Genomic DNA, 15,608 nt, shown 5'->3' with positions numbered 1-15,608 from the left:
GATCCAAGACATCGCATCTTTTATGTCCAGATTTTTATGGATGAAGACTAAAACCTGTCTCATGTACATAAGTTATTCTACTATTGCGTAGTGTGACTAAAGAAGTATAGGATAAGCTTTATCAAATATGATCGAAATCCCCCTGTACATTTTCCGTCATTCAGCTACGAGTAGTTAACTTTGGCATCGTCAAGACTATACAGGCTTGTCACATTTTAAATTTTTGGTTGATCTGACTGTAATGAACAGCCTACAATGGTATATTTTTCTGGAATCTTCTTACTCAATTGTTTTTAAATGATCAATTAATGAGATCAACCAGAGTACGGTCACGAATTTACCGGCATAGGCCACTCTTTTTTGTAAATACTATGAAATTGTTTCAGCCACATATATACACACTTGCCTAAATGGCTACTCTTTATACGTCTTGCATGCATCGTTTTAAAAGAAACGTTCTAGAAAATGACAGTTATAGTGTCACACAAGCATATTAAAGTAAGGTTAAATCTCCCAAGAGAAAACTGCTTTATACCCCCGATCATCACTTTATAGCCTTTACAAAAAAAAAAAAGTTGAAGTGTATCAATGGTTTTTTTACATGATAAAATACACGGACATCTTCATTTGTAAAGACAATTTAATCCTACCAGTTCTCTCTTTTGTATAAGTAGTTTTTTTTTTTCACAGTATCCTAACCTGAGTGGACCCAGGATACTGCTCTAAAAACGGACGAAATTATGTATTGTGGTACGTAACATTGATAATGCAACACTTTTGCTAAAGTGAGGTTGTGACATATAAAAACAGCAGTCCCTTTCTTCACCAAAAACGACTCCGAATTTTTTTTTTGGTCTCTCTCTAATTTTCTTCTCTAATGTCCAGTAAAAGCAACCAGCGTGGAGATAAAGTAGTAAAGGGAGGAAAGAGCGACACACTTGTCCAAAAGAGTACTGTCAATAGTTTACTTAACCGAGCCATCAAGTTTCGAAAATCTCGTTATGTCGATCAAAAGTTTGAATTATTCAAGAAAAAGTTTGCACCTGTCAATGGTACTTCGGGTGTAGTTCATGCTACCTCTGCCTATGATAATATATCGGGCGGCGGTGGCGGTGACAATATTGCCGACAAGATTGACGCCAACGGGTTTGAAAGTCCTGCAAAAGTACTTTATTCAAAAGATAAACTCAATCAGGGTTGGAATGATATTCACCCTGTTGGATCAGGTTTAAAAGATCTCGGCCATCTTTCTTCATTGAATGCTGTGCTTCAAGTTTTGACTTATACACCTGCCTTGGCCAATTATTTGTTGGAAAGAAAGCATAGCGCCAACTGTGAGTTTTATTTTCTAATGATGTTTTTTTTTTGCTTCACTAACATAGCAACAAAAATCAGGTACTGTTCAGGATTACTGTTTCGTATGTGCTGTAGAGGAACATGTTCGATCAGCATTAAAGGGCTCGCCCTATGCTCTCCAACCTCGTGTATTTGTAGGAAAATTAAAAAGTATGTGTTCTTTTTTTTTCCAAACAAAAATGTTGTACACGGTATAGAATACTTATGTCGGTTTTATTAGAAATGAAGAATGGAACACCGAAAGATGCCTATGATGTTTGGACGTATTTCATGGAACAAATGCAGTCATTTTTATTATCAGAAAAAACATCCAAAGACAAACTTGTAGCAGAAACTACAGCATTATACCAAATCTTTGGTGGTCATATTCAAAAGCATCTTGAATGTCCTGCTTGTAACACACCTGAAAACACGTACGATTCCTTCCTTCACTTAAGCTTGGATCTCACACAATGTAGCTCCGTCGAAAGGTGTTTGACAAGACATTTTAAAGCTCAAGTGGCCGAATTCAAAGAATGTTTAAGGTGAGTCTTAATGACAATCTATTATTTTTATCCACATTCTACTGACATTACGAAACCCCTTTTCTTTTCTAGCTGTCAGAATGAGGGTGAATTGACTGGAAAAAAATCCGTATATAGACCACCCATGTCGCTTGCTATTCAATTAAAGAGATTTAATCAAGATAGAGATACTACCAAAATTAACAAAGTAGTCAAATTTGACGAAACAATGGATATCAGTCGTATCATCACACCCTCTGAAAAAGACAAGGTGAACTTGAAATATAATCTGTATTCAATCATTGTTCATACCGGCGATACAATCAACAGTGGGCATTACATGACCTATGTAAAGAGTTCCAACGGTATTTGGTACTGCATGGATAACGAGAATGTGCAAGTAGCCAGTTTAAAAAGATTAATGGAAGAGAAGCCATACATGCTCTTTTACACTATACCACCCAAGGTTGAAAAGAAGGAGAAGAAAACTCCTGTTCGTGTCGAAAAGAAGGCTGACATCCCAGTAGAAGCGGAAAAGGAGGAGATAACTGAACAAGAAGAGGAAGAGGAAGAGGAAGAGGAGGTTATGCTCGAACAGGTTGACGAAGAGGAAGAAGAAAAGGAATTAGAAAAAGAGAAATTGCGTCTAGCTCTGGAAGAAGCCTCTACCAAAGAAAAGGCAGAAAATGCAGCAGCTATTGTAGTTTCACATGACGAAAATATGAAATCCAAGCGTGATAAACTTGGTGCGTTAATCGAAAAGGAAAGTTTACAAAGTAAAAGTGCGCAAGTCAAGGACGATTTATTGGCTAAATTACAGAGTAATCAATACGAAGATAATATCAGTACTTGGGACGAGGATGTGGGAGCCACTGTAGAACAAAGAAAGTCTGTCTTGAAGCAATTCAAACAAAAAAGAAAGAGAGTTGACATTTATGATCTTGATTATGATCGCGGTAAAGTCAAGAAGATTAAAAATAAGCAAGATGATAAATTCGACAAGCCAAATCTATTCCAAATCACTGCAGAAAAGACTGCAGATAGAATTAAGAAAAACAAGGGTAAGCGTGTTGGCAAGACATAAAAAGGGGTGCTGGATTTTCCACCTCAATGTTAATTAGGCCCAATAAGCAATTTTGGATATTTTCTTCTACAAAAAAATAAAGTTTTCTTTTTTATTGGCGGAATAGAGTATTTCACCAATCCTTTTATTCACTAAACTAAGGTTTTGCATTGACAGAGTTTTAATGAAAGAAAGACTCAAACAAGATTTGATGTCTTTGTGCATAATCACATCTACACACAAAATCTTCAAAAAGGAATCATAGACAATTGACAGAACAAAGAATGTCGAGCATATTACTTTTACCTCTATTGTAAATAAAAGTTCTATAGCTATTTCAGTCATGTCTGCATCCTAGATACAGCCTGTAGTGCCGGTAACTGAATTTAGGACGTGACTGCCTTTATCCGACTAAAATGTCTGCCCGCACAAATTTATTTTCATGTTTTTGCTTTCTTCTTTCTTCTTTTTTTTTAAAAAAAACACTCTTTTTTTCCTTTCACATTACTGTTTAAGTTTTATTCATGGAGGAAGCAACGTCGGTTGGTACTGGCAACAGTCTAATTAGGCAATGTATATACATACTTGACGCCATTTATACAAACTACGACTTTATGGACTTTATTACGACTTTACACCTTATTGAAGTGAACTTGTTTGAAAACGTTTATGACAGTCTCGAATCGTTCAAAAGTGCAGTATTATCAATTCCTCAAATTACTGCGGAATTTATTGATGGAATTGACTTGAGGTAGTGACATAAAAACTATTTGTTTCTTGCTTTAAACAGGGCTTTTTTTTTAAATTTTTATTTTATTTCATTGTAGTGCTCAAACCAAAGTCCCAGAAGAATATTGTACAACGCCAATATATTCTTCCATTCAATGTCGCAAAGAAAGGTAATGCAAATATGAACAAAAGTTTATTTAAAAACGCAATCCGATACCAACACTTTTTATATTTGAAAATAGCTTGATGTATTCTGTAAATATTAAAACACATCAGGAAATTCATTTTCCACTTCACGACGCAATTAAGCAACCTTCCAAGTTACCAACGCATCGTTTACATATTATCAAAAACAGTCATTTCTTGCTCGATGCCAGAGATCACATCAGCAACTTTCTCGCTTTATTTTTCGATGTTGAACTCATGGAATCCACCGAAAACCCAAGCTTCTCACATATCAAGGCCAATGTGGCTATTGTTCACCCTTTGGGGGAGTGGCATGAAAGCCGCTTGGAAGAGTTTGAAGGCTGGATCAAAGTTAAAATAGCCTTTACAAATTCTATAAATACAGTTATACCCACTAAATTAGCACATCGATTATTTGAAAGGAAAGAACAGATAGCCCGTAAAGTCAGTCTGAAACCAGCTAAAGATGTCACAACAGCAGCAGATAGCGAATTAACACGTCAATTTGTACATAACATTACCGGCTCGCGTGTCGATCGATTCGAATCTTGCTATAATGTTACTATTCAAAACCTGTTAAATGTACAAAGCAAATATACCCCTCCTACTTCCACAAGGTACTTTTTTTTTTAAAGAAAGAAAAGCAGCATATGATATGTTATGTTGACTAAGCTTTTTACATCTTTTTTCTATATATTTAATATTATCTTTATACTTTGCTATAGTGATAAATCTCCCATCACAGCATTACCGAACTTATATCAATCTGCATCAAACATGCTCAGGTAAAAATAAAAAATTTAACTTGCTGCGCTAGTAAAAATTAATTTGTCTTCCTCTTTTTTTTTCTTTCTTTTTTTAGTTTGCTTACAGATACAAAATCAAAAGAAATTAAAAACATGGACGCTGTTCCCAAGGTCCAAGTACATGATACACAACCTTCCGAGATACATAGTACAGAACCTTCATTTGAAAAACACTGGAAAAGACTTGCGAAGTGTAAGTTATGAGACAGAAATAACATGTTATATTTTATTTTTATTTTTCTTTAAAAAAAAAAACGAATGTTTAACTCTTCTTCCTATAGTTTGTCATGAAAAGAATTCGTATATTGTATCGAAAATCAAGTACGATTCATATTTTAAGCGAGCGATTGATGCCGAGGGTTACTTTAAGCATGTTTATTTCACTCAAGATAATGACGTACTTCAAGTCTTCCGACGATCCACAGCGTCCCAACGAGTGGTGGAAATAGCCAGTTTATTGGCGCTCAAGGACAAAGAACATATCGGACAAATCAAAGATATCATTCATGACGAAGCCGGAAAGGAAATGATTGGTTTAACTATGGAGCGATATGACATGACCTTGAAATCCTACTTGAAATCACATGCTCATCAGCGACTTACGGCCAACCAACGCATGGATATCATTGTTCAAATGTTGAAGTCTTTACAAGAAGCACACCAACTAGGAATAGCCCACCGTGATCTATCTTCGGTTAACTTTATGGTCAATGCAAAAACACCCAATGGCCAGCCTCATTTGTACTTGATTGATTTCGGTAAAGCCGTCTTTTTTTCACCGCGTGATGCCAAAAAATGGTGGGTCGACTGCAACGACAACAGCCTATACAAGGATGAAGTCAAACCTGCCACCAAGGAAGAACTCGCTGTCTGGTGTAAAAATCTGCCTTTTGTCATGGCTCGTCCTGACCATGGCTACCGATTTTACAGATCTATACAAACACTTCCCCGAAACAATAAGGACCATTCCCTTTTACCTTACTTGATAGATCCTGCGGCAGAGGACATTTATTCTTTGGGTACAATGGTCTGGAAAATATTCTTGGGTATCGAACCTTGGCCTGGTGTATTCGATACTGACTTGAAAGGTTTGCGTGACACTGTTAGTCGAGATTATTACATCGATCAAGTACTCGACCGTGCCATGCCTGGTCCCATGAGCAAAACCTTCTTGCAAATGTTTTTGAGGGTACAACCTCAACATCGTAAATCTGCAGCTGAAATCTTGTTGTGGGTCCAACAAGATGATGTAAAAGCAGCATTGTTAGAAGAGTGGGGATGCGAAGACGGGTCCAGAAGAGCTGCACGAAATAACAATTTCTGCAAAGCCAACGCCCCTGAACCTGTTGTCAAAAAGCAAGCAAGAAAGGTGACAACATTACCAGCACCTAAGCCAGCACCAAAGCCAGTAACAGCAAGGTCTTCAACAGCAAAGCCAGCACCTGTAAGACCAGCAGGGAAGCCATCATCACAACCAAGGAATGTGGACAAGATCACTGGGAGGGCTTGTTTCCCATCCGGGTTACCTATTGGCAGACCACCAAGCAAACCTCCAGTCCCAAAGCCAGAAAAGACGGATAGAATTATCATCAGAGATGGAATCAAGTACTTTTCGAAATCTGGCGTACCAGTGGGTCGACCCAAACGAAAGGTGCCCGAAGAAAAGGAAGAGTCTTCTGCAAAGAAGGTCAATCCTTATTACACCTATGTCAAGACAGGTAGACCAAGAGGCAGGCCAAAGAAAGCTGCTCGTGGTCAAAAGGCCAACATCATCTATCCTGTGGAAATGCAGCAGCTCATGCCAAAAGTAAGTCTTGATCTGATCCAGGAAGACAAGACAATCAAACAATATAAGGCTGAGCCTCTTATTATAAAATTACCATCAAATTCATCGCAGGCAGATAATTTGTTACATTCACCTATATTATCACCTGAACCACCAATAATTTCCCGTCCTCCTTCTCTGTCACCTTTACCCGACCACTCACGACAATCCTCCCAATCCACATTTTTATCGCTATCTCCCGTCAGCAATGAAAATGTGGAGGAAGGGGGTGCGTCTCTCAAGAGAAAGTTTGAGGACGACGAGGATGAGCCAGCCAGCCCTAAAAGGATCCATCTTGACCATCCACAAGAAGAAAAACCACAAGAACCACCAAAGGCACAACGCATTGACACCACAGATGAATTTGACCGTGCCTTGTATTACATTCTTCGTGATCTTGGTCTTGACAAGTTGTAATTCCCTCCCTCCCTCCCTCCCTCCCTCCCCTCATATCCCCCCTTCATAATAAAGTTTTTCATCAAAATTTGTGCCAAATTATCTTGGTTTATTGTTCACATCAAGGCTTTCTTCAGTTGATCTAATGCTTTATCTACAGATTTACTAAGTTGCATATATTAGTGTATGGTCTCTCTTTAACATTTTTTTTTTCTTAGTTTTACATTTGCCGAGACAGTTCCTGGAGTTGAGATAAATCTTTATCAAGTTCATCGCAATGGGTAATGAGCTCAATAGACATTTTTGTACTGGCGTCAATTTCCTCTGATAGGTTTTTTACAGATAACTTGTACACTTTTCCCGCTTCGGCTGTTGATTGGGACATCTATAAAATAAATTATTGAGTCTTCTTCAATTGCATAAATGTTTAAACAGTTTTTTTACGTGTTTCATTTGGTGTTGAATAGACACGACATGATCTGCAAGCTGATGTGATAATTCGATCGATTTTGTTTGAAGGGATTGGTATAATGCCAAGTTTGCTTGACTGCTTGGTTCTTCTGACATGGCTGTAAAGAAAAACAAAAACAAAAAAGGATACTTTAAGTACCGTCGCTTATTAGCATAACGATTAATTTTTTGTTTGTTTGTGTAGCAATCACCTACAGTCTTATTTAATCTAATAATCGTGTACACAAGTACTGCAAGTATTGGATTGATCACTATATTTGAAGCAGCATCCTTACCACCAAAAGGTGTCCTGGTTGATCGTTTTTGAATTATTGCTAATGGATCAACCCATCATCTGGTTCAGCAACCAAAACTACTGACCTTAACTCGACGGTATTGCATTTTATGCAAATACTCCATAGTGATATATGCAAAATTTCCTGGAAATTTGATGGGAAGCTTCCCAAAAGGATGAGACAACTGATGTATCACAGCATTGTAAGCAATGTATAACATCTTTATATTATGTAACACATGGACTAGAATAACCTACTTATGAACAACGCCTTCTGGCACCTATGCTGCTATGACGAAATCCTAGGAAGATGATGTGGACAAACATCCAATGATATACCGTATATTCTTGAAAACAATGACAGGTTTATTCAAGAATTCTTTACTTAACATCCAGAGTAAATGTTTACCCATCCACTCTTCCAGCCACGTAAAAGCCAATGTATTTGGGTTACCAAGTTGACGTGCCACGACCTTTTATTAAAATGGGAAAGGATGAAATCCCCGAGATTGTCTAGGAGAGATGGGACTAGTGTCATTAGTATTCTACTGCCACCGCTTGTTTATATTGTCTGGCTTCATTTTCATCAGGAGATTCTATGTGATTTGTGGGCAGTTCAATCTATCCTTTAAGTTTTTCTTATTAACTCAATATCTTCGTTACTGTCAGAAGAGAGAGGCTGTGAATAAAGATCACGGTTGTGCAGACAGCTTACTTGAGTTTCCTTCTGATTTGAAGTGATTCTTTGATACTTGCTTTAGACCCGACATATCTTTTATTATCTTGGACATAAACTATTTAACTCTTCTTGGGGGTAAAAGTCTGCCCGTTTGTAGACTTGTTTATGTTATTATTGCCAATTCTCCATTGGCATATACACTATTAAACGTGCGGCAGATACGTCTAACTGTGATTGAATATTTTACCGTTACCCAATGTTTTTTTAAGTATCTGGGTCAGACAATGGAATCGCGTGGTACAGAATTACTTCATGTGTAACAGGTACCTGATGATGAAAATGTAGCAGAGAGAGAAATATTAAAACAAGCACTGATGATAGGTCACAATAGTTGGTTTAGTCTATTTGAACCTTATATGGGAAAAGATAAAGGCATTCTATTTGTATACTCAGAAAATATGGTGTTGCAATGTACTCACTATTTTTGCTGATAGGAATACATTTCCTGGTACTGGGGTTATTTGTTATTTTGAGAGCCAAAAAAAAAAAAAAAAAAAAAAAAAAAAAGGATTAATAATTCATAATAGGAGGGGGAGGGGGACCCTGAATAACAATAGAGTATCATTATACCTTAAAGTAGTAACCCGCAGTAATTTCATGACAAATTTGCTGGACAACGCACGTACCTTCCAGAAAGAAAAAAAGAGAATAAAAAAAGATAATTGGTTCTAGATTTAAACACCGTTGCTAGTAAGCACACTGAAAATTGCGGGAACCTTCCATTGTCATATTCCCAAAATTCATATAAATATGACATGTATATTTTTGTTTCTTCATATTAATTATAATTTTATATTTTTATAAACAATACCATGTATCCTATCTACATTCAAAGCAACCAATTATCCTTGAACGATTACTTGCAAGTTCAAGCCTTACTTTCTCAACGCAAGCATTTAGAAGAGCAACGTCGTATCCAAAAGGCCAGCCATCGACTCCAGGTGCTCACTGAACTTTACCGTCGCCGTGAATTAGAAGATAGAGCGATCGAAGCCTACTACCAAAACAAGAGAAAACAAGAATGGATGGCCCAGCAACAACAATTAGCACTCCAGCAACATTTGGAACGCCAGAAACAGTTGGAACGCCAACAACAATTGGAACGTCAACAACAATTGGAGCGACAACAACAGTTACATCAATATTATGCAGCATTACAAGAACAACAACAACAGATGCAGGATCAATACCTTCTTTGGGCAACTCAAAAATCGGCCCCTGCGGCTTGTTGTCAACCGGATGTGGCTGTGGCTATGCCTGTGGAGGAGCAAGCAGAGGAGTCTGAATCTGAAGCGGAAGATGAAGAATCTCACCGTGATCAATTGGCTCATCTTATAAAGCTAATTTTTGGAGTGGAGCAAGATGCTGCCGAGAGCCATGAGGAAGCCAAGGAAGATGAAGAGGAGTCTCAAGAAGAGGAAGATAACTACGAGGTAGAAGAAGTGGAATATGAACAAGATGCTGAAGAAAATGAACCAATGGTATTGGATGCTGACACTACAAAGGAAGATGATGATGATGAGGGTATACTTTTGGCCATGCAACATATCGATGACGATGAATCTATGGACGAAGACTTTGTTCATGTTCCTTCATTGGTGAATAAGACACAAGATATAGAGGACCTTGTGGATGAAATTCTTACTGGTACTGAGCATGACAACGAAGAGGCATTTACAAGTTTTGATAATGAAGACCCTGTCAAGATAGCAAAGTATGATGCCCTGGAACGTATTGAACAAGAGCTTGATGAGATCCAAAACCAACATGAAGACCATGTACTCCATGTGACGCTTGATTTCTCCGAACGTGCTGCATCGCCTGATACAATTATTACTGCCACGACTGCTGGAAACCGTGAATTTTTGAGCTACGAAGACCGTATTGTGAATCTTTTATTAAAACTGGATACGATTGAGGCTGATGGTGATGATCATATTAGAAATGAACGTAAATCACTCGTGAAGAAAGCTGAAGCAATGCTAACAAAGCTAGATGATATTAAACTTAAAGAATGGTCAAGACTTGAACATCATGATTAACTGATGTCTTTTTTTTTTTTGTAAATAATAATAAAGTGATGTAATTTTAGAAAAGATAACGGATAAAAGTTTGATGGGGGGTAGTGTAGGAGTTCCGAAAATACAGGTGCCAATTTCAGTAAATATAACCTAATATGGCATTATAATGAGCTCAGTCCATGCAATGTTACAAACGAGTAATATTGAGTATTTTTAGCACATTTTGTGTTTATGTATGTTTTGGAGGAGTTGGATTATGAAAAGGAGATATTTATATAACACCACATAACTGACTTTTAAAATAACACATTTATTCCAAGATGTAAGTATTGGGTAAGCTGTGAAAAAGATTCATATAGGGAAAATAAAGTCCAAAAGAGGGTATTATATTTGCCTTTTATGGGATTTAATTTTTCCAGAGTGAGTCATGATAGAGGGGGGAAAAGATGAACTCATACAGACAGCAGCACGTGGGACACAAGTTTAGTGCACAAATGGTACAATCAATGTAACGTGTGGACAAATAATAAAAAACCCGGAAAAAAGTCTTGGCAATTACTTGAATAAGTAAAAAAATATTTAGAATTAAATAGGTTTTATCAACCCCAAAGTAAATAATTTCACCTAAAATAGTAATCATCTCATGCGGTTGATGCTGATGTTTAATTTTTTGTGTTTAAAAATACTAGGTTCCTATTTTTTTTATTTTTTTTTATTTTTCTCTCTTCTTTTTTTCTTTTTTATCTTCAAAAAAAATAAATATTTTAGAATGCTAAAAGACAACTCATCGAGTAACTCTGGTGGATGCACCTATAGATTCATCGAAAGCTCTCTTGCTGCACTCTCCCCTGAAATGTAAATTTAAATCACTCTCTATTTTCTACATGTTATTTACTTTATTTGTTTAGTGACTATGATGTCGAGATTAGACAAGAACCAAAAAGAGCAAAAATTAGCTTAATCAACGAAAGAGGTAAAACCCAAAAAAAAAAAAAAAAAACTTTTTCCCTTCTTTCAAAAGATTAACCCCGTTGTATTAAAAAGACCGACGACCTATTGAACCCCCACCCATTTTGCAACTTCATTGGAAGAATTGCACCGAAGAAGAATTAAAGTAAAGCTATTCTTGTACTTGTAGATGTTTTGTTTATTAATACAAAAATCCATAGAAAATGCCTTCAAAGCCCCTTTTACTTTACAGTAGCCAATCTTGTTACTGAAAAAGATCCTGAAACTCCTTTATTACCAGCACAAAACTATTTGTCGGGCACGACCGTATCCTCTCTCTACAGACTCCGAGATGTCGATAATTCGGGTACACTACTTTGTATTGTAACAAACAAATTTAGTTTGTCTAACCCTTATTCATAAACAGATGGAGGCTTCTTTGTCTTCGGTGATCTTGCTGTTAAAAAAGAAGGAAAATTCAAATTAAGATTTTCCTTATTCGAAATCGTCGAGTATGTCATACACTCCCTCTGCAATTTAATTCGTAAAACTAATCGATTGAATTATTTTTAGAGGGCAAGTACAAAACCGTAGAACCATCTTATCAGACACCTTCACCGTCTTCTTACCCAAACATTTCCCCGGTCCCGTAGAACCTACATTCCTATCAAGGACATTTTCCGATCAAGGTGTCAAAATGAGAATACGCAAAGAACACAGACTTCAAACGTATGTTCTAAATAATATATATTCTCATTGATCACTAACATGATGTCTGTATCTAGTCGGAAAAGGAAAGCGGGATCAGCTGATACCCAGATAAAGAGATGTCAATCAAAAAGAGCTTGTAACGTCTTTGTCAACTCTCCTTCTTATGCTGAACCCTCCAACACTCAAAAAGACGTATTCTTTGGTCGTTGGCAATCAAGCTCAACTCATACTACTCCCCCACCTATAAATGAAGAATTTGATTATAAAGACTTGACAAACAAATTTCGATACCAACAACCAGATCCTGTACAACAGGCATTTCCTAGTCCAGAGAGTACAATACACACTCGTATCAAAAGTTGGTCTAGCAACCATTCGTCACCATGGACACCCATCATGAACAACATAGCAGAGTCACCGCCTCCTGTGACAATGCATTTACCACCACCCACAGTTTCCTTAGTGAAATACCACACATGCCCTGACAGCAGCAATCACACATATGATCGACTACCAACACCGCCCATTTCTATGGCAGATCTACATCAAAAAGCCACCGGGCATCATACCTGGGGTGCTCGACTACCCCCTTTAAGAGCCATTATGGATCATGTGCCTCAATCATCGCTACTACCTCTTTTGCTTCCTCCACCTTCACTCATGATAGATCAACAACGCCCTCGTTATCTATAATATATGTAAATAGTCTCCCCTCTTATTCTTTCCTTATTTCATGTTTCCTTTGTACAGCTATTTTTTCCTTCGTCGTTCTTTTTCATTCCTTTATCCTCCTATATATGCCCTAACCTCTTTTATCCATACTCATATAAAAAAATGCATTATTCTTATGACTCTTTTTTTTTTTTTTTCTGTATTACGATATACCACCAATAAATTGTGTCTTGATCATTGACAGTTATGATATACAAATGATTTTTTTTTTAAAGCGGTGATTACATTTGTTGCACGAAGCGCACTTTTAGGGGAGAAGAGTCGAATTTTAAAGTTAATGTAACCCGAAAACTCTTTTCACACACTTATACATCTATTTCTTTGTTTTGCTTTCCTTTCCTTCTCCTTTCTTCCTCTCTTTCTTTCTAATGTCTTTTCTTGCTACGCAATCTGTATTCAACAGGTTTTTAAACTCCCCTGCAGGACCAAAAACAATTCATTTTTGGGCACCTACGTTTAAATGGGTAACAAGATTCAATCGTGATCGTTTCATTTATTCTTACTAAAAACACCGCCAAATAATAATAATAAAAAAAAAGGGTATTGTTATTGCAGGATTAGGCGATTTAAAAAAACCAGCAGATCAATTAAGTATTTCTCAAAATCTATGTAAGCTATGACCCCTTATGAAACTTTATTTCCTTGAGAATGATATTCATTTATTTATTTACATACAAAAAAAAAAGCTTTATGTGTTACTGGGTTGATCTGGACTAGATATGGATTTGTAATTACACCCGTCAACCGTTTGGTTTCCTTGGTGAATTTCTCTGTCTTTTTAATAGGCACTACCCAGGTCTGCCGTATATTAAAGTAAATCAACACAGTTTCATTTATCTTTATCTTTCTGTTTCAATTGATATCATACTCTTTTTCATGTAGTCATCGTCAAACAGTTAAGGAGCCTATTCCCATGCCTGAAAAAGTCTTACTGTAAAACGCTTTTGTTCATGCCGATTAAAATACACACGCGTGTGATCGTGGGAAAAAAATATATAATAAAGGTGCCTTTTCTAATCTTATTGTTTCAAAGACAAAAGATTTCCTTAATTCAAAGTGGTGTATTGAACAAATGAATCATCGCGAAATTACTCTCCAGTTCGTCGGTTACAGGTGAATCCTCCTATATTTACCCCCATTATTTTGCAAGCAAGTCTCTGTAAATTGGAGAGAATTTTAGTATGCTCGTCCATTATGTTAAATTATCAGTGTGTTTTTTTGTGGAGGGATGATTCATGCGAACCGAATATCAAAGCCATTAAGTAAGTATGTTCTGATTGTACAGTCTCAACATCTGAGGCGATCATTTTGTATGAATCAATTATTACACTATCATACATGTTGTATGTCAAATTTTCTAGAGGCGAAAAAAAAGACAGCATTCCAGAACAGCTCAAAAGTTGCCATTGTCAGCACCAAACATCTCCGGAATAAGTTCATACATCACATAATACCTGCTATTTCGCTTTAAGCGCTAAAAAGATTAAAAATATTTTGTCACATAAAATTCTCCACTGCACAGCTACCACATGGGAGCCCCCCTTAGTATAAAAAAAAGAAGAGCTATTTCACACCTAATTTTATATTCTCTTGTATCGAAGGCTTAATTTTTGTTGTTGTAATTGTTAGTTTAATATGTTACAGATATACCACACATATGTGAATCATAATAAACACAAACTAAAAGATGGTGGATGATGTACAAGTGCTTGCCTGAAAAGTAAAAATTTGTTTTGACTTTTTAAAGAGTCATTCATATGCAATCGAATTAAGATTTCATGTCTCTGCGTACCTTGAGAATTAACTTTGATTTGCATAGACAATTTCGAACATCAAAATGTGACGTGCATTTTTTTTTCTCCATTATATTTTGACCCTCTTGTTTTTTTTTATTTTGACCCTTCAGACAACATAGTTTTAAAATGAGCGCAGGCATTTCTCGTAGTCGTTTAATGGAAGAAAGAAAGCAGTGGAGAAAAGACCATCCCCATGTAAATAAATTGAATATTATAATGTCAAAATAATAACGACATATACAAAAGAGGAACGCTTTTTACTAACATTACTTGTTAGGGTTTTTGGGCACGACCTGGAAAGAATGCGGATAATTCACTCGATTTAATGAACTGGACTTGTGGTATTCCTGGAAAAGACGATGTAAATGAGAACTGGAGACCAACAAAGATGCAGAAAAAATACTGACAAAAAAAGACGTGTTTTTGTAGACTCCTTGGGAAAAGGCCACTTATAAGCTTGTGATGATCTTTCCAGAAGGTAAACTATATTTGACTGCGCATTTTTAAAAAGTGTATGTCTTTAACCGTTCAGTCACTATATAGATTATCCTTCCAAACCACCCAAATGTAAATTCACGCCACCATTATTTCATCCCAACGTATATCCCTCTGGTACTGTTTGTTTATCAATTTTAAATGAAGATGAGGGATGGAAACCAGCAATTACAGTTAAACAGGTAAACATAGCAGCAACAGTAAATTTGTATCGAAAATCATCCGTGCTTATCTTTTTATTTTAGATTCTTCTTGGTGTTCAAGATTTATTAAACGATCCCAACCCTGAAAGTCCAGCTCAACAGGATGCCTACATGCTTTTCCGGTAAAAAAAAAAGAAAGATATAGATTAGATCTTGACAAGGATACGTTTACTAAATTAGAATATTTGGTTTGTAGTAAGGACAAGAAGGAATACGAGAGAAGAGTACGCGAACAAGCTGCTGCCAATAGAACATAAGGAGGGCAAAGCCCTTTTTTTACGTAATTCTAAATCAGCAGCCAATAACATGGATTGCCCTTTTTTTTTTTTTTGAGCACAAAATAAATATTTTTTT

At 36.5% G+C, this 15,608-nt stretch overlaps 7 protein-coding genes across 7 annotated transcripts; 6 read left to right on the top strand and 1 right to left on the bottom strand.

Moving 5' to 3' along the window:
• Nucleotides 1-872: 872 nt before the first annotated feature.
• Nucleotides 873-3,063, top strand: EV154DRAFT_455303 (uncharacterized protein). Its single transcript, XM_051597337.1, has 4 exons — nt 873-1,334; nt 1,396-1,506; nt 1,577-1,880; nt 1,953-3,063. The coding sequence occupies exons 1-4, from the start codon at nt 878-880 to the stop codon at nt 2,941-2,943; spliced, it is 1,863 nt and encodes a 620-aa protein (XP_051463559.1). The 5' UTR covers nt 873-877; the 3' UTR covers nt 2,944-3,063.
• A 1,612-nt stretch (nt 3,064-4,675) lies between these two features.
• On the top strand, nt 4,676-6,960 carry EV154DRAFT_117976 (kinase-like domain-containing protein). The gene is made up of 2 exons (XM_051593933.1): nt 4,676-4,836; nt 4,925-6,960. The coding sequence occupies exons 1-2, from the start codon at nt 4,737-4,739 to the stop codon at nt 6,883-6,885; spliced, it is 2,061 nt and encodes a 686-aa protein (XP_051463558.1). The 5' UTR covers nt 4,676-4,736; the 3' UTR covers nt 6,886-6,960.
• On the bottom strand, nt 6,951-7,548 carry EV154DRAFT_434098 (uncharacterized protein). Its single transcript, XM_051596759.1, has 4 exons — nt 7,531-7,548; nt 7,309-7,464; nt 7,089-7,249; nt 6,951-7,029 (listed from the first exon to the last, which is right to left on the bottom strand). Exons 2-4 carry the CDS (start codon nt 7,429-7,431, stop codon nt 6,981-6,983), a joined length of 333 nt encoding a protein of 110 aa, XP_051463557.1. The 5' UTR covers nt 7,432-7,464; nt 7,531-7,548; the 3' UTR covers nt 6,951-6,980.
• A 1,580-nt stretch (nt 7,549-9,128) lies between these two features.
• Nucleotides 9,129-10,449, top strand: EV154DRAFT_597961 (uncharacterized protein). The gene has a single exon (XM_051607022.1). It carries the CDS (start codon nt 9,161-9,163, stop codon nt 10,388-10,390), a length of 1,230 nt encoding a protein of 409 aa, XP_051463556.1. The 5' UTR covers nt 9,129-9,160; the 3' UTR covers nt 10,391-10,449.
• A 559-nt stretch (nt 10,450-11,008) lies between these two features.
• EV154DRAFT_490577 (velvet factor-domain-containing protein) lies at nt 11,009-12,958 on the top strand. The gene is made up of 7 exons (XM_051599441.1): nt 11,009-11,224; nt 11,278-11,342; nt 11,414-11,483; nt 11,539-11,684; nt 11,745-11,829; nt 11,891-12,046; nt 12,103-12,958. Exons 1-7 carry the CDS (start codon nt 11,013-11,015, stop codon nt 12,719-12,721), a joined length of 1,353 nt encoding a protein of 450 aa, XP_051463555.1. The 5' UTR covers nt 11,009-11,012; the 3' UTR covers nt 12,722-12,958.
• A 102-nt stretch (nt 12,959-13,060) lies between these two features.
• On the top strand, nt 13,061-14,196 carry EV154DRAFT_490574 (mitochondrial pyruvate carrier). The gene is made up of 4 exons (XM_051599440.1): nt 13,061-13,224; nt 13,300-13,369; nt 13,447-13,573; nt 13,643-14,196. Exons 1-4 carry the CDS (start codon nt 13,129-13,131, stop codon nt 13,695-13,697), a joined length of 348 nt encoding a protein of 115 aa, XP_051463554.1. The 5' UTR covers nt 13,061-13,128; the 3' UTR covers nt 13,698-14,196.
• A 377-nt stretch (nt 14,197-14,573) lies between these two features.
• Nucleotides 14,574-15,594, top strand: EV154DRAFT_546987 (SUMO-conjugating enzyme ubc9). The gene is made up of 6 exons (XM_051604727.1): nt 14,574-14,751; nt 14,834-14,917; nt 14,986-15,034; nt 15,100-15,233; nt 15,297-15,376; nt 15,451-15,594. Exons 1-6 carry the CDS (start codon nt 14,683-14,685, stop codon nt 15,509-15,511), a joined length of 477 nt encoding a protein of 158 aa, XP_051463553.1. The 5' UTR covers nt 14,574-14,682; the 3' UTR covers nt 15,512-15,594.
• Nucleotides 15,595-15,608: the final 14 nt, after the last annotated feature.

This window comes from Mucor mucedo (genome assembly GCF_025094135.1).
Source record: "Mucor mucedo strain NRRL 3635 chromosome Unknown EV154scaffold_2, whole genome shotgun sequence".
Classification (NCBI taxonomy): domain Eukaryota; kingdom Fungi; phylum Mucoromycota; class Mucoromycetes; order Mucorales; family Mucoraceae; genus Mucor; species Mucor mucedo.
Note: the sequence above shows the minus strand (reverse complement) of the source record. Positions and strands in the feature narration are given on the sequence as shown.

Bases quoted from the DNA above. Each gene is read 5' to 3' on its own strand.
- EV154DRAFT_455303 (XM_051597337.1), top strand. From the start codon at position 878: ATGTCCAGTAAAAGCAACCAGCGTGGAGATAAAGTAGTAAAGGGAGGA. The intron at 1,335-1,395 runs GTGAGTTTTATT...AACAAAAATCAG, and splicing joins AAGAAAGCATAGCGCCAACT to GTACTGTTCAGGATTACTGT. The intron at 1,881-1,952 runs GTGAGTCTTAAT...TTTCTTTTCTAG, and splicing joins GAATTCAAAGAATGTTTAAG to CTGTCAGAATGAGGGTGAAT.
- EV154DRAFT_117976 (XM_051593933.1), top strand. From the start codon at position 4,737: ATGGACGCTGTTCCCAAGGTCCAAGTACATGATACACAACCTTCCGAG. The intron at 4,837-4,924 runs GTAAGTTATGAG...TTCTTCCTATAG, and splicing joins CTGGAAAAGACTTGCGAAGT to TTTGTCATGAAAAGAATTCG.
- EV154DRAFT_434098 (XM_051596759.1), bottom strand. From the start codon at position 7,431: ATGTCAGAAGAACCAAGCAGTCAAGCAAACTTGGCATTATACCAATCC. The intron at 7,250-7,308 runs GTAAAAAAACTG...TTTATTTTATAG, and splicing joins TTCAACACCAAATGAAACAC to ATGTCCCAATCAACAGCCGA. The intron at 7,030-7,088 runs GTAAAACTAAGA...TATGCAACTTAG, and splicing joins CAGGAACTGTCTCGGCAAAT to TAAATCTGTAGATAAAGCAT.
- EV154DRAFT_490574 (XM_051599440.1), top strand. From the start codon at position 13,129: ATGTCTTTTCTTGCTACGCAATCTGTATTCAACAGGTTTTTAAACTCC. The intron at 13,225-13,299 runs GTAACAAGATTC...ATAAAAAAAAAG, and splicing joins GGGCACCTACGTTTAAATGG to GGTATTGTTATTGCAGGATT. The intron at 13,574-13,642 runs GTAAATCAACAC...TTTTTCATGTAG, and splicing joins CAGGTCTGCCGTATATTAAA to TCATCGTCAAACAGTTAAGG.
- EV154DRAFT_490577 (XM_051599441.1), top strand. From the start codon at position 11,013: ATGCGGTTGATGCTGATGTTTAATTTTTTGTGTTTAAAAATACTAGGT. The intron at 11,343-11,413 runs GTAAAACCCAAA...TGTATTAAAAAG, and splicing joins TAGCTTAATCAACGAAAGAG to ACCGACGACCTATTGAACCC. The intron at 11,830-11,890 runs GTATGTCATACA...AATTATTTTTAG, and splicing joins TCCTTATTCGAAATCGTCGA to AGGGCAAGTACAAAACCGTA.
- EV154DRAFT_546987 (XM_051604727.1), top strand. From the start codon at position 14,683: ATGAGCGCAGGCATTTCTCGTAGTCGTTTAATGGAAGAAAGAAAGCAG. The intron at 14,752-14,833 runs GTAAATAAATTG...ATTACTTGTTAG, and splicing joins GGAGAAAAGACCATCCCCAT to GGTTTTTGGGCACGACCTGG. The intron at 15,035-15,099 runs GTAAACTATATT...GTCACTATATAG, and splicing joins TGTGATGATCTTTCCAGAAG to ATTATCCTTCCAAACCACCC.
- EV154DRAFT_597961 (XM_051607022.1), top strand. From the start codon at position 9,161: ATGTATCCTATCTACATTCAAAGCAACCAATTATCCTTGAACGATTAC.